We start from the raw sequence: 17,751 nt of genomic DNA on the forward strand, positions 1-17,751 counted from the left end.
TTGTTCAAATCGGTTAATAGATTCTGGAGTTATAAATAAAAAATACAACATTTTTAAGACCTTTCCAATATCGTCACTATTGTATTTTGTAATCAACAAATTATAAAATAGTTTTTATTGCCTATTGTAGAAGGAAATAATGTTGCAGCACTCTGTATTTAACAAGGGAGTGAAAAGGCCCATTTAAAAAGACTATTATAATATAATATGAATATAATAGAAACCCATTGAAAAGTGTAAATACTATAACAATAAGAAAAACAAAAAGAAAGGTATTTCTAAAGTAGTTGAATAGTATATATATACTTATGTTTATAGGTATTATACTCAATATATACACAAATTACAAAGTTATTAATGAGTTTCGCAAATTCAAGGGTAAGTGATTTGAGGTAAGCGTTACATAAATATATTCCTTCAAATTCCGTACATATCTCACTAAGTAATTGATTAATACATACGAGGGTGGTCTGAAAAGTTTCCGACCTCAGCGTGAAGACGGCAGCATTCGTAAATAAGAGCTAGTCACATATAATTTCCATCTGTTGCCCGTTACTCTCAAGTTTCAGCCATTTTGGACGCACATTTGTTAACCAAAAGTCGTTTAAATGAGTTGATGTGAGTGTTTTTGTAAAAATGGACGAAATAAAGTATGTAGCTGTCTTAAATATTTTTCTTTCAAAGTGTAAATCCGAGTTTTAGTACGGATTAATTACTGTAGATAAAAACATTATACGGCCTAAACAAAATACAGTCCTAAAAGTGACAAAGATTTGCGTCAAATAAAGAGGCAATCACCATCGCAAACAATTATTTCAAAGGGAAAAATGCCAAGTACTATTTGAACAGGTTACAGAGATGGGGACATCGCCGGTAGAACTATGTAGAGGTACAAGGAGACTATGTCGAAAAATAATATAAAAAGACTCCATTTGTTACCACAAATAGTAATCGTCAAAATTGGAATAATCGGGCACAGCCTTCAAAATCAGTATATTCTCTTTGACTATCTTGAATATCGACCCAGTGAAATTCACTTTTAACATCATGTATTCATTACTTCTGCTGTTCGGCGGGGCACAAAAAGGTATTTACATGATTGCATGCGACACAGTGGTAGTATTTTGCAGACTTCTGTTCTATTTGCAAGTTAGTCTAAAACTTTTCCAACGGGGAAAAATTCTGTTATCTAAGTTCGGTAGGAAAGTTAAAGACACACTCGTACATAGACGGAAGTGGGCAAAATACTACCACCTGGTTGCATTCGTATGCAATCATACAAATACAGTTTTGTGGCCCACCAAACAGCTTCTACGAAAGTAATAAATCTTCTTACCCCTGCGTTAGTGAACATTCTTTTTATAACACGAATTTGGAACTGGGTAAAAAATAAACCCCAAAAGTAAAATGTATTTAATAAAACAATTGAAAGATTATAATAATTACATCATGTACATTTTGTATAATTTTTTGAACTATTCAAACCATTCTGTACACGTAAATTATCAATTAAAATGCTAAAATACTTGTACGAATATAATACAACGGTGACAAAAAATACTTATTTGAAAATAAAATTTATTTTAATTTTTGATAAAAACTTATTTAAAACATTGGGGTTCCCTGTATTTTATAAAATGATAGCTACAAAAGGAGCTACGTAGCTTTATCAACCACACGTTCGGGAGAAATTATTTTCTTGAACTGAATGTACATAGGTTTGATACTCAGTTGTTTCAAGGGAAGTCCATATACATAATGTATATGGACTTCAAAGACTATCATTTGATCAGATGGAGTAATTGTAATACTATAATTTACTTTTTTTTATAATCCTTTTTTGGATTAGTAGTTTTCCTTCTTCAAAAAGACAAAGCCAAAATATCTAAATTATTGTGGTAGTTGACTAATTATGGCATTTATCATCTCAATTATCAGATCATTCTTTATTGATTGGTTCACAGCTTATCAACAGATAATTCAAGCTCAATCAATCAACGTTCAAGACACAGAGAGTGAGTTCGACATGTGGAAAATACACAATTGAAAAAAAACAAAAGACGAAGTTGTTGATAACGTTACTTGAATGTATGGAAAAAAAAGTCACAGGGTGCACTGTATAAAGTGCTCCATGATGTAAATCATAAATCTATTTTGATCCCATAAATTAAGATATAGTCGTATCAATGAAATATTGCAATGTAGGCATCGAACATGTATAAAAGGTGCACTGTATATAGTACTCCCTGATGTGTATCATATCCATATTTTTGATCTATAAAATTATCGTATTAATGAAATATTGGAGGCGTGTGCATGTACAGGGTCGTATATGTAAATCCGGAATATCTTTAACTGCATCCTGAACAACAAAGAAATCATTTAACTCGGTTATATCAACTTTAAAGTGAGAGATTGATCCTTAACTTTAAGTAGTTACACAGCTTTTAATTGAAAAAATATTTACGATTGAGGAGATCCGGAGAATCACTATCATCGAATTGTCTTGCGCGGGACTCAGGCCAGCCTTTAATCAAGAAGATGATCGGGTATCCAAAAAGCACAGTTTATAACATTTGGAACAAGTCCTGGAGTGATAAAAAATGCCCTCCCAGATTCCTCGTAGGCCTGATACGGTACTTGAAGGCATCTTCTGGGACTCCGAGTAACGTTCTTTCCAAAAAGTGCTAAGTAAGTCAAGTCTCCTGACCCATAAATACAAAATATGCTGAGAAATAAGGTCATAATGCCTTGACAATATAAATATCCTTACAGGCAAAATGAAGGCCACCCAGGTTGCCCACCGAAGAAAATTGCTGAACGATTTGAAGTCCCATTGTAAGCGAATGTTTTTTTATTCGAATAAGAAACATTGGACTGTCGACAGAATCCACAACATCCCAAACAACAGATGGTTGCCCACAGAGACAGTTAATTACCCCCACGATGTGCGACCAAATTTCCGTGCATTATCATGAGCCTTAGGGTTATCGGAAGCAACGGCAGTGCCATGCCCGCCATCTTCTTTGAGCTAAAGGAGATGGTGGGTGTCGAAAGGTATTGTGAACTCTTGTACGACCTGAACGACCCTGTATACAATAAATATTGGAAAAATATTTATAATTCATATGCATTTACTGTATTAGTGTGTCTAAGAGAATAATTTCTGCTTATCTCTCATCCGAATTCTCTCCAAGCTTCCATCATGACAGCATGGGTGACCATGGACTCGACCTTCATCCTCAAGAGCTGTACATCTGTTCGCCGGCTTATCGAAACTATTAAGGAGGACATATTGAATAAAAAATATCAACCAATATAAATAGTATTTAAACGTATCACAAATGGGGTTTGAGTTGTTTTTTTTACTCTATAAAAATCTCGTTTTTGTGAGTTTTGGGTCCCCAGTCTGATTTTTACATACATCGTTCAAGGATTGAGACAATATTCTTTTGAAGACATTTAATTGTTCATATTAGGATATTTTCTCATTCTAATTTACGTCAAAATTATTGCGTACATATATGTACACATTTTAACATCATATTGAATCATAATAACACAATTATACATAAATAAGTAGCCATGAATTGATATTTATTCATTTTCCTCTAACAATCGCATGTGTATTTGTAATAAAATCTCTCCCATAGTATAAATTACTTCCTTAAGTTTTTCTTTTGCAAAAAAGAAATGATCATGAGTTAGTCTATTATTATTCGTTTATAGGTTCGTTGAATTAAAGTATTCCCATAATGAATTATTTTTATATTTGTGGGAAATAAGGCATTAAGTAAGATGTTCATTGTCATGTATGTTACATATAAAAGTAATCATATATCTGTCTTGGAAATGTACAAATTGACATTCTTCTGTTTTTTTCTCTCGATAAAACTGCAGCTTTGTTTTTAAAAGATTTAGATCTATTTGGTCAAGGCAATGAGGTATTTAGTATTGTCACTTTCTTTCAATCCTTTTTGCTTTAAGGTATTGCAGATTGATATAAATGCTATAAATATTTATTAAAGACTAGGAGTAACTGGGGTAATATGAGACGCTTTTTCCAAATCACCTATATTATTTAATATATTATCGTCATGTAGATAGAACTTTCACAGTAGATCTACCTTCATGCTTTTCGTTAAATATCTTCAGCACTTATCCCTAACATACAAAAGTATTTGAAGTTAGGGGGTGATTTTTTAAAAAACCTGTAATATCTCCATATTTCGCCATGCCCAGGACAATACGGGCCCTCAAAGTTGCATATTTATAAATGAAACTAAATTGCTTTATTATTTTATTTAGCTACTAATTAGATAACAATGCGTTAAGCAAATGTATGTCAGCAAAAAGTGTTTGTTTGACTTCATATAGGATACATCTCGTACTTTGCAAAGTTTGATAAATCTACACCAAAATTCAAAGTTGTGTCACCTCTGGATACACTTCCCTCCAAATTGAAAATTTGGAAGACTCATGGAAATTATCAAACACATCAGACAAAGCCATGTGCGATATTACCCAAATTAGTGTATCTCATTTTACCCCTCCAGAGCTATTTTATTATGTTACTAACAAATATAATGTCTTATAAACTAATTAATTCTCCACATTGTATTCTATATTTACTATTTTATATTTTTTTGTACAACATATGTATTTGATCTATTAACAGAGTGCATTTTTCTTTTTTAAAGTCTGTGAAAAATAGGTAGGTAAACATACTAAATACGTACCTCCTTCAAAATGGTAACATAATTACCTTGAATGCATTACAACTGAAATCATTTACTGTCTTATGTCAAAATAAAGTCACTCTATAATGAATAGGGGTTTTATATTATCCAAAGGCCTATATTACCCCGTTCCCCCTAATTAATAAATGAACCCTCTAAGAAATATTTAATTATCTTCATCACCAGTAATCCAAATGTTTCTTTTCATGTTTTGATGGTAACTTGTACAATTTACTTATATAATTTACGGCTTGTACAGAGGATAAGTATACGGGACTATCCCGAATTAGAGCCCTATCAAAAAATTAAATTACTCAGAGATATTAATAATATGTTAATACTTATATACAAGTTTAATATCGTCCTACAATTGACTAATAAATACAATATATACAGTGAACCCTATATACTATAAAATAAATCAACTTTGTCATCTGGTATGTAACTTTTTTATCTATATTATTAGATACATCAAATTTTAAATGAGCACGACAGACAATCTTAAAAATAAGTGAGGAAAAAAAATCAAAATGGTCTCCTTTTACTGAAACTACAGCCTAGAGTCTGTTTGGGAAGGCATGATAGTAGGCACGAACCATGTCGATGGGAAGGTTGTCTCATTCTCGAAAGAGGAAGGCTTTCAGAGCATTCAAAATTTTGAAGAGGTTTCTTGAAGCCCTCTCCTTCAAAATTGACTATATTCCAAAATCCATCCGGTTCAAATCCGAACTGCATGGGTACTAAAAGTCAAGGCTCAATGGGCATGAGTCTTGCACAACTTCTGTGTCATATTAACAGTTCCAACCATCTTCATTTATTGTCATTCAAACGCTATTAAAAAAAGCAAGAAAAATAATAATGCAATTAGAAGCTTAGTATTGTAAATTAAGCCTTTTAATGATAGAAGTAAATGAAGCAATTACATTATTAAAAAAATAAAATAAAATAATACAAAACATTGTTGATTGCAGGGAATTTCAAAGGTATAGTTATAAGTAACTTCGTATGTTCAATGCTGTCACCAAAATGCCTATTTTGGTGACAATATTCTGCCTCCGTAAATTTTTCTTCAGGTAGTTTTCCTAGTACCGTATATTTGGGTGTATCATATTACCAAAGTTACCCGTAATGTTAATAGATTCTAAAACCAGATGGGTGTAGAAAAAATCAATTAAGACGTAACTGAAAATACAAATCGGCACCGGATCGAATCACGAAACTAGTATTTTAATTTATCTATCATTAAGGAGGAAAAGCTTTTTAATAATATGGGATGTTTTGGTTTAGAAAGCTGTACATATATAGTTTTGTAGTAAACAAATAATATGAGAGGAGTAAAAGTATTATTTTTAATATGAGTGCAGTTTAAAAACTATATCAAACCAATAATCTGGCAAGTCATGCTAATCTATTTTTTTTGTTTATGAGTTATTGTAAATAAGATAAATGACTCACGAAAAATAAATTTGATTAAAGAAAAAAAATATCCGTGCCTTTTCTAAATATTTGGTACAACCTATACGTCAATTAATTCAATTTTTCCCAACTGGTACAAGTTTGAACAAGCTATTTAACAAAAAATCAGCTGCCAAAGTGCCTGCGTATGCCCAAGAGAGCACGCCAAAGTGATAGATCCTAAATACATGTAAATAGCAAACCAACGTTTCAGAAAGAAGAAATTCAAAAACCTTGAGACGAGGAAAAGTAAAGAAAAGAAGCTCTTTTAATATCGTTAAACATAAGAATCTCTCTCTCTCTCTCTTTTCCTCCTCTCTGGCTACCATAACATACTATGTATATTTAATATACATATATAACTAGTTACTGATAGCCAACTATTATAAAAATGTAACAAATAGAACCCTCCCCTAAAACAAAGAATAATTCTGGTTCCGCTTAATAAACGACAAGTAATGACTATTGTGGACATACAATGAAAAATAGGTAGTTTAGAATGAGAATGGTTTCTATGTCGTATATATATATATACAAGAAGTAGTATATTAAATGGCCCATAAGACTTTGAAATTATGACGGAAATGGCGTAGTAGTTTTCTTTAAATTACTGCTGCAAGGATGTAATTGTATAAAAAACAATATGATAAGCAAATTAGTTCAGGGATACCTCAAATTACGAAATACTATTTTTACCTCCGCAACGAACGGTGGTTATGATTTTGCCTCTATTTGTTTGCTTGTTAGTCATCAGGATTACAGAAAAAGTTACAGATCAATTAGGATCAAACTTGGTGTGAAGATTATATATGGTCACAGTAAAAGGAAATAAAATTTTTATAAGTCGATATCAAGGTAACAAAAAGTGTAAAAAATGCATAATCGATCATAACTTGGAAAGGAATTGAGATCCATAACTCAATTTGAATTTAAGGTGGAGATTGTACGTTCTACTAACTGCCCTTTCTGGTATTGTTATGTTTTCAACTACAAAAATCCATTAAGTAAATACAATCAACGTTTAGCTTAGTAATAAGATGGGGAAGAGTATTAGAAAATTCGAGAGTTTTTTTTTTTAATGTTCCTTTAATTGGTTAGATGAAGTTGCACTGATTAAGTATAAGTAAACATTATAGTATTAAAATGACTCCAACTAACGTAGGAATCTTGTGTTAAGTCCGTATATATTTCTTTCTCTAGCAAGCATCTGGGCGTGAAACTACGCACATTGAGTTCAACAGAATAATTTCTCTCGAGCGTGTTGTGTATATGCTACAGCGATTTTACAAAAAATCGACAGTTGACAATGAATAAGTTACATCTATCTTTACTAAAACAACAAATGTATGTCTGTATGAAAAACAGTTAAGGGGTAAACTGTATATAGTGCCTCCTGATATATATTACAAACACATTCTGATCTAAGAAATAAGAAGGTATTAATGATCATTGCAGACCTGTGTATATAGCATCGAATATGTATACATGATACACTGTATATAGAGCGCCTTGAAGTATTTCAAATTCACTTTTTTGATCTAAGAAATACTAGTGTAGTAGTATTAATGAACTATTGCAGTTGAATATGGAGCACACTTTCTGTTTATTTTTGTTATTAATCTCATACGTATATAATAATTGATATTTGTATTCCGTATATGTAAAGATTAGAATAAATTGTAAACACGGGTGTGTAAAAATGAATTAACTTTTGCATGCGCTTTGAATATAGCATACGGGGAACTCATTTTTCTTTGTTTTTGTTTTTGAGCGCTCGAGAGACTAAAGTACTATTTATTCATCACATTATGACGATGGCGAACAAAGGTCTCACTGAGTCCCAGAGTTCGAGAAATTGTTATGTATTCGTTTTCGACGCGGATTCCAAGGAGGGCTCTCTGCATTTTCTAAATATTTCAGAGAACGAATTCGTCAATTTATTCCATTTTTTCCAACTGGTAAAGGTTTACACAAGTTATCTAACAAAAAAAAAAATCACTTGCATATATAAGTACCTTATTTGCCACAAGAGAGTGCACCAAATGGCGGCACATGCCGATAGTTTGCCGTCCCTTCACAATAACAGGATAACGACATGTTACAGGTAGGAAAAGCAGGTGTGAATTTTAAGTTCTTTCAATCAAATTTTAAAACACTCATACACTGGAAGAAAAGTGTGTAGTAGAATAATCGACAGCTAACAAAAATACAGAGTGAATTATGTATTTATATTTATATAGTAAATATAATGCTATTTTGCTGACGTTTTCTTCTTTTACATACAATACAAAAATTGGTTCTTCTCTCTTATTATATCAAAATGATGAAAAAGAAAAGGATGCCTAAAAACTCAAGGTTAAAAAAATAGAAAATTGGGAATCCATATTTTTTTCTTGATAATAATAAGTTCAGCCAACACCAATTTCTTAACTGTGAGCGTTATTCTCTTTTCTTTGAAATTCACATTTTTTTTTGCTGACTTTGATAATGGTTTTTCATTTCTTCTTACCATTTCATTTTACTGGAAGGACTCAGGAAATGTTTCATTCATGGGTTTATTTTATTGAAAGAAACCATTGGATAAATTGAAAGTTATCTTATTTTTTTATCCAAATGTATTTATCTACATATAAATAATGGCCCCCAGTTCTTTTGCCTTAAATGATCATCTTTTTTGGTCCCTCTACTAGTGGTTCTCTCAAAAAGAAAAAAAAAAAGGTGAACTTCCACAAAAAAACATGATCGAAATATTATGTCCTTTTTCGACTTTTAATTTTGTTGTAGCTTCACATAATTTATGGGGATAGGGAATTTTGTCTTACACTATTTTTCCTCAAGACATTTTGCCTTTTAACCATTTCCCTTTAAGACATTTATCCTTAAAACTTTTTTGTCTCAAGAATATGTTGCCTTAAAATATTAATAAATGAGGTATAAGGCGACATATGCTTGATGCAAAAAAGCTTTAAGTCGAAATGGTTTAAGGCAAAATGTCCTGAGGGAAAATAGTTCAAGGTAAATTATATAGAACCTCAACGGTTAGGCCTTGAGCAAGTAATGCAATAGACTAATCCAGTTGTCTCACAGTCAACCAAATGGCTTAAGTAATAGCTGAGTGTCAAAGACTTCTTTGCTAATATCCAATAATGGGTAGCAATCGTGTTTGTCCTTTTAGGATTTTTTGATCCCCACATTTGACATGGTAGGTTTGTTTTAAAATATAAATTAATGAGGCTTAGATGAAGCGAAGTAGCTCAATAGACAACGCACTTAGGAGAAATTGTTCTCTTTAACTCAATGTGCGTAGGTTCGCTTCTCCGTCGTTCCTAGATAATGAAATATACATCATTTATATGGACGTCAAAAAAGATTCATAGGTCAGTTGGAGTAAATGTTATTATATAATACTTACTTATACTTAATTTTTGCAACTCCATCTGACCAATTGTAGGAACAAAAAAAAAAAAAATGAAGTTTACACGTCATTATTGTTTATTTTTGGTTAAACTTGATATTCCCTTTAATTTTTCAATCAAAATATGTAATGTACATTACGATAATACGTTGTTTTCCTTTGGAATGATTAGTAAATTATGCATTTTCCTCATATAATGCTTGTTTGTCAATCCTATGAATAATCCTTCATGTCTAGTATGATAATTACTAGGGGAGAAATGACTAACAATTCTTCCCTTCTAATTGATATAGTGTTTGTTTATCTTTATTTTTCTTATTGTACTAATTGTATAACTATTTTGTATCCGGTTCGAAGTTATTACAAAGTAAAATTTCTATAATATATATATGAAAAATAACCTTTTTTCCACATGTCAAAACCATTTGGAATATAGGATTTGTAAGGAGAATAAAAAAATGAAAAATACTTTTCAAAACATATATTTTATGTGAAGATGTCTTTTTTAATAAGGCTCTATACATTTTCTCAAAAATATATTCTTCGTTAATCTCATAGATAACCCATGTCCATTCCTGTGTTTTTAGTATATGTTAAGATAGATTTGAATTAAATATAAACGCTCCTATGTTAAAATGCATTTTGTTTGTTTTTGTTAGTGAGTGCTCTGAAGAGTAAAGTACTTTTCATTCAAGCCCTAATTATTGTTCTTTCATTCTTGAGGACAGAACACGTCATATGAATTGATATAAGTATTGAGTAGTCACGTGTGAGTGAAAAATGGAGAGTAAGAAGTATAATTTCATGAAGAGCGAAATAATATCTCTCATTATTTTATTTATTTTTATCGAATAAATTTTACAGAATGATTTTCTATAATCTATTTGCTACATGGGTAAACGTTTTAAAGGGACTCTGCCTAATGCTATATTTTTATTAACTAAAATTATTTTATACTCTCTTGTAAATACTTTGGAAGGAATGTTTTAAAGTATAATTATGAGAAAAATGACCTTTGACATTTATCTTTTTTCTTTTATTTCAGCCTTTCCTTGTCTATCTGATGAGATCCTACAGTCGGAAACAGTGGAGAATAGACGGATATTCGATTTTTACTCTTATAGGGATGTTCAAATCCTGCGATTCAATGTTCCTCTAAATACAAAGTCTGGCATATGGTGGTTTAAGGCCAACCATACGAAAAACTGCGAAATGGGCACCGTTTCTGTGTAAGTAATAACTGTTATGATCATAAATTATTTACATTGCATTGCAGTTGAAAACTACTGACAAAGTAGTTTTAAACAAATATATTTTTAATGCCCTAGATATATTGTCAAATAATTGCCCAATAATTTTGCCTTAAACAATCTTGCCTCATAACATTTTGTCTTAAAATCATTTCGCCTCATGGATATTTCCTCTTAATATATATACAAATTAAGTATGAGCATCGCTATTGTTTAGTTTTGTTTGAAATTGAGGTTACCTTTGATTTTTAAAATATATGCAATATTCATTGCTACAAAATGCATGGAATATTTCTTTTTGGTTGATATAATGATGAAATTATGTTCTTCCCTCATTTTATGATTGTTCATCAATCCATGAGTTTTTTCTAGTATGAATAATCCGTCATTTCAAATGATAATTACTAGTGATGTACAAATTATGTAAATTTTGTTTTGTTTTTTACATTTTTTTGCCTTTTCGACCTTTACTTTCATTTTTAGGTTGAAAAGGTGTATTATTGCAATGGTTCAATAGTAACAGCCCTAATTACTGTCTTAGTTTGCTGCCAAAGTTATTGTGGTGCCTTAATACCGGGCCGTGCAAAATTATTTACCGATGATGTAAATATACTTTTTAAGAGTTTTGTGGCAACCAATCTGATTGTTTCGTATTGTTACTGTTAAAATAAACAAAAATCCTTCCTGTGAGAGCGTAACAACTTCCACACGTGAGACCATGTCCAATCAGGAAACAAAAAGGATCGAAATTGCAGCCCTCCTCCGAGCGAGAGTGCTTCATAACAACATTAAGGAACAGGTTGGGGCCTCGTTGAAGACAACTTACAACGTTTCCAAGCCCTTGGAGGCTGGGGGTGATCTCAAGCATTCCCCTGGGGCTGGTAGGAGGCCCACTGTCTCAACAAGGCAAGTAAAGGCAATGTTCAAGAGGACTCCCAACAGGTCCATTGCCGACATGGCCAGAAAGATGGGAACGTCGAGATCAACTGTTTCAAGGGCATTGAAAAGGGCTGGAGGAAAGTCCCTGAGGCGTACTGAACGCCCTCTGCTAACTGAACATCAGGGAGAAGTCAGACTTAAGCGTGCCAAGAAAATCTTGAATAATATCAAGAGCTCATCTGGACGCATCATCATTTTTTCAGATGAGAAAACTTTTACGGTCGATCCTGTTTTCAACAGGCAAAATGAACGTGTTGTGAGCTTTGGAGATGTGCAAGATAAGCACCGCTATGTGGCAACAACAAAGCACCCTGCTTCGGTGATGATGTTGGGTCTCGTGGCCTCCAACGGTAAGGCCATGAAGTCAAGGTCCTTCTGTGGATCAAATCCATAGTCGGCAACTCTCCTTGGGGTTTTTCAACAAGATGGAGCACCCGCCCACGCTTCCAAGAAAGCTCAAGAGTGGATCAAGGACAACATGAACTTTTGGCCCAAGGAATACTGGCCCCCTCAGAGGCCAGATCTGAACCCACTAGACTTCTCTATCTAGGCGCGCGTGGAGACCAAGGCTTGCAAAAAACGACACAAGAACATAAATGCCTTAAAGGCTGCTGTCAACAAGGCCTGGGCCTCCATGGACGCCAATTACATCCAGCAAGTTTGTGGCAGCTTCTGATTTCGCCTGACCAGTGTCATTGAGTCAAATGGTGGCTACATTGATTAAATTTGATCACAAACTATTTTATTACTCTAAAAATGTATGAATAAATTGTTTTTCAAGTCATTCGAAATGTCATTATTGTTCGCGATATATTCTGAACAAAAATCGGTAAATAATTCTGCACGGCCCGGTAAAACCAAACTTCAAGGTTCTAAACTCAAGGAAATATTGTCTCTTGCCAATCATTAACAAGGTCTGTGAGAGCCTCACCCTCCCCAAGTTTGCCAATGTGCTGGAGGAGATTCTCAAGAAGAAACCAATATTTGAGAATATGAGGAATATTGGTTTTCTGCTCTGTGTTGAGAATGTCTCTGGTGTAAAGGAGAATCCCAACATCATAGCGGGCTTCAACTGCACCTCATGGACTATTGAAAGAACCTTTTCACCAATTAGAAGAGAAGGCTAAAAGAGAACCCCTTGAGGTTAACAGATGATTATTCAGTGGAATTAGGGTTTGCTGGAATAAAAACATATAATTTGATAGAATTATTTCAAATCAAAATAACCCTTTCTTACTAGATTTATTTGCATTTTTGGCCTTTTTGTTTTTTTATTAACAAATTTAGCTCCAATTTTATTAATTATTTGGATATCACTAGGAGAAATGATTTGCAATTCTTCTATTCTAATTGCACTCGTTTTTATTAATTTTTGTTTTTCTTATTATTCGAATTTTATTAACTATTTTGTCTCTGGTTTGAATTCATTATTTAGTGAGATTTTGTAGGTATTTGCACTGAAATTTTGGGGAATGATAGCAGATAAAACCATTTATTGTGTTTTATAGTAACACACATTAGAAAATTCCAAGGGGAATATAAATTTTAACGAAAAATATAAAAAACGACGTATAGATTTTATTTACTTATATATTAAGGCCTAAGATTCTTAAGGCAAAATGTCCTGAGGCCGTATTGTTTAAGGAAAAATTAGCTAGCACCGTATATAACACCTCAAAAAGCATTCTACAATTTTGTTATCAAACATATTGCATAAATCAAGAAATTTGAAGCGCTGGATTTCATAGTTACACCCTGTACACAAGTTTAAAAAAAAGATTATTTATCAATATTTTGTAATATTTATTAAATACGTTTCTTATATAAGACCTTTTTGTCTACCTTTCCTTTCCTATTTTTACTAAGTTTTATATTATATATTGTACACATGTAGGATCTACCAGAACTGGGTCACCTCCCCCCCCCCTCTCTCTCTTCCATATTTTCTTTTAATTTAGATATTATATAAGTAAACACTAAACATTCTTAGCAAACTGATAGCATAATACAATGTATGTAAGAAAGTTAGAAGAGAGAATACCCTCACTAACATAAAAAAAAGGTACTATTTTGGCTTGTCACCTGTCGATTTTTCTACTCTTTCCCGTTTTATCGATGTTTCACTCTTTGATTGGTGGAATTATTCAAATAATTTCTTGTGAATGTGCTCAGAACAATTAAGAAATAATTATTAACTAACTACTAGGGATGTAAGTTCTAAGTATTACGCACACGTGTCCAAATCAGGCGCAAAAGCCGCCCAAAGAACTGTCTTATCTAAATGACGTCATCATAAATATCAACCAGTGACGTCATCATCAATCAGTCATCCTCAATTTTGATAAAGTAAAGCAAATTATCGTGATGTATAGGTACTCAAAGCTTTAGTCAATGAACTCAATGGGGGGGGATGAGTGTTTTGTACTTCTTACCTCAGCCATCAAAGTTGAACGAAGGTTATGTTTTGCCTCTCTTTGTTTGTGTGTTGCCCACTAGGATTACGTCAAAAGTTACGGATCAATTTTGATCTAACTTGGTAAAAAGTTTATATATGGCCATAGTAAGAGATCATGAAATTTTGAAAGGTCAAGGTAGAACAAAACGTTAAAACATATAATTGACAATAATTTTGATCATATTGAGATACAGAGCTCAAATAGGTATGATTATGTCAATTCATTAAAGACGATTAATATATCAAAAAAATCTTGTATCAAGATTAAAGCTCAAAGGTGACTTTACTACATGCGTACTGAAACATTAACACGTGTGTAAATCTATATATCCAGACAATATTGAAGCAATATTTTGGAGACATTCAATATCCTAGTAATACTATCCCAGATATTTGTCATCAGCTTGACATCTTTTTCATCTGGATCGGTGGCATCATAGAGGTATTTGTGAGCTTTTTCTAAGAAAAGATTCTTTTAACTCTCATCAATGATCTTTATCTTTTTGTTGCTCAATTTGACTCAAAAACGATTGAAAAACGGAATTTTCTTTAAAAACAACTTGTTGGGTCATAGTTAGAGGAACCAAGAAACATGATGTTAACGAAAAAAAGTAAAGTCCACATTTTTACAACATTCAGTATAGCATCAGTGAGTGAGGCTGAATTGCTCCTGGAATGATAACTAGCGTGTTTGTAATTTGATCCCAGATACAAACTATGTGTCGGTCCAAAATAATTAACTACCAATATTTCCTCCTGTTTCTTTTTGTGGAAAAGGTTTCGTTACTTAACGATGTGGTAGAGAGTAAGGAACGAGAACGATTATAATTTCCATTGAAAGGACCGATGTACCCTTACTAACAGCCAACTTGTTAAGGACCTTTTTTGGTTTTTTTAGAGAATAGGTTACGTGATACAATAACACGAGAAAGATAAGCTTTTTTTTTACCGAATTTTACATAAGAATAACGAAAACTTAAAGAAGTATAAAAATTTCTATAAAGGAAAATATAATTTGCTTCCAGGTAAAAGAAAAAGAAAAAAAAATCAAAACATAAAGGCTAAGTGAAAGTTCACCTGTGCCATATAAAGTCATCATGAAGGAATCTTTTCTTTTTTCTTTCTCTCCCTCGAAATATCCAACTATGCAGGAATATTTTTTTGAATCTTCTCTCTTTGCCCTTTCACGAACATCAGAGGAGAAATTTTTCCTTGAATCAAAATCCAATAGTTTTTTGTGGAAATTTTGTTTCATCATCTCGTCTCTACCTGACGAATAAAGGTACGTAGTTAGAGATATAAGTTTTAAAAAGATTATATAAGGTGTTTGAAAAGTTAGTAAGTTGGTGTCCAGTAATTTTGCCTCAGGACATTTTGACTTTAACTATTTCGCCTTAAAGCCATTTTGCCTCATAGATTATTTTATAAATCAATGAGATTTATCTGCAGTGATTTTTATTCTTAGTTGAAATTGATGTTTTTTTTGTTTAAAAAAAAAAAATTAAAATATGCAATATTTATTACTATAAAATGAATTAAATATTTGTTTTCTGTTGCAATCATGATGAAATTATACTCTTGCTTCATATTAATAGTGTTTGTCAATCCATGAGTCTTTTTTAGTATGAATAATACTCCATCTTGTGTTATGAAAATTATTAACGTGTTTATTAGTATTTTAGTAATTTTATTTGCCTATTTTGTCTCTGGTTCGAATTCATTACGTAGTAAGATTTGCATTGAAATTCTTAGGCATGATTTTATCATTTTTACAACAGAAAACAACCTTTTAATGCATTCGATAGTAATACATATGACATATTTTGATTAAAAAATTCTGAAGGAACATCAATTGCAACCAAAAATAAAGAATAACGACCTATAAATCTCATTTATTTATATGTCAAGGCGAAATATCCTTGAGGAAAAATGTTGTGAGAGAAAATTGCCTATCCCCATATAGTTGTGTGAAGCTCCAACAAAGTAAAAAGTCTAAAAATGACATAATAGTTAGATAATGTAATTTTGTAGGAAGTTCAATTTGTTTTTTGTTTTTAAGAGAGGCACTAGTAGAGGGATCAAATACTTCTGAAATATATTTTGCCAAACACTACAGTACTTAAGCCCTCATTAAAAAGTCGAACAGATGGTCACTTACCCCCACAATCCAATCGAAGGGAATGTAATCATCATCTATTCACAAATTGCTACATATATGTCGAATTTCAATAAAAAGTGAATCCATTTGTTTTTTTTTTTGAAATTTTCTCTCAGTTATATTACTCGGGGAAAAAGTAATTTCGTATTTCCCATCCTATTTTTTAACTAAATATATCTTGTTCATTATTGGTCACTTCGGATCATACAATCAAGTGTTTTAAAGGAATGAGTGTATACTATAAACGCATTTTTGACATTATTGTGCTTGGACGTTTCAGTCGTGAATTATTGTGCGTCGAGTATGAAGGCCTCAAAGGAAGAATTTCGCAATATTTTACATTTTTACTATATCAAAGGGAAAGAGACTATGAACAAATCGAACAGAAGAGGCCAGCATTTGTGAATAAGAGACAACAAGAAATCATCAAGACCACTTAAAATATTTTAAAAATTTGCCAGAAAAAGAATTTGTTCCTTATCGGGTTCAGAATCTGCTTCTTAAAAATAGCTTGATAATACGGGAATCATGATGATGTTAATTTATAAATATCAATTTATATTCATACCAATTAGCCAATATTTAGCACGAGTATATGTATAATTTTTCAATCGATACATATAGGCAATATATCGACAGTATCATCCTTCATACACAATCTGCTTAACTGTATGTATATATCTGGGATTTAATTAAACATTACCTTAGATTATGTATAATTATTTTTGTAATAATATAATTTGTCAAGTTAATTGCATGGCTTAAAACAAATTAGAAAAAAAAAATCCTGATGAAGTTTGCCAGTTACTTTTCTTAATTTTGATATATGTACAGTATATAAATACATTCATATAAAATGAAGGCACAACCTATCAGTTCCCTAAAAAGGATTTTTTTAAACGTAATTTTCTCTCTAACCAGTTATCAAATTAAAAAACAAAAGCAGTGTCTGAAAGCTTGATACATTTTTAAATATTTTATTTTATAAACCCCCCTCTGGCCTCAGTTACAGTCTTTATACGAGGCCAAAAGCACGAGCAGGCCTTGGCTTCTTGTTTCCTTGGCAAAACCTGGCATTTCATGATGATCTGATTAATAAGTTTGTCGTTGGTGTTGCAAGGTTAGGTATGTGTTGATCCTGAGGCCTTAGGGGAACACAGGAATAAACATATGATCTTTGATGCATTGGGGAGACCATTTGGTCCAATTATCTGTATTTTGCCTCTTTCTGTAGCGACACTTATTGAGCTAAATATTTTTTTTTCTTGTAATCTAATTAAATACTTTGCCAACTAATCTGCTTTCTTTCAAAACATTTTTCCAATTGTCAGGTTTACCTT

At 32.0% G+C, this 17,751-nt stretch overlaps 1 protein-coding gene across 1 annotated transcript in view; it reads left to right on the forward strand.

The window, feature by feature from the left end:
* Window positions 1-17,751, forward strand: part of LOC121119046 (post-GPI attachment to proteins factor 6) — a 136,206-nt gene that overhangs the window by 24,100 nt on the left and 94,355 nt on the right. The window contains exon 2 of the mRNA XM_040713663.2: window positions 10,655-10,838. Coding sequence (XP_040569597.1) covers window positions 10,655-10,838 — 184 coding nt within the window. The remainder of the gene's footprint in view (window positions 1-10,654; window positions 10,839-17,751) is intronic.

The sequence above is a fragment of the Lepeophtheirus salmonis genome, chromosome 5, assembly GCF_016086655.4.
Source record: "Lepeophtheirus salmonis chromosome 5, UVic_Lsal_1.4, whole genome shotgun sequence".
Lineage (NCBI taxonomy): Eukaryota > Metazoa > Arthropoda > Copepoda > Siphonostomatoida > Caligidae > Lepeophtheirus > Lepeophtheirus salmonis.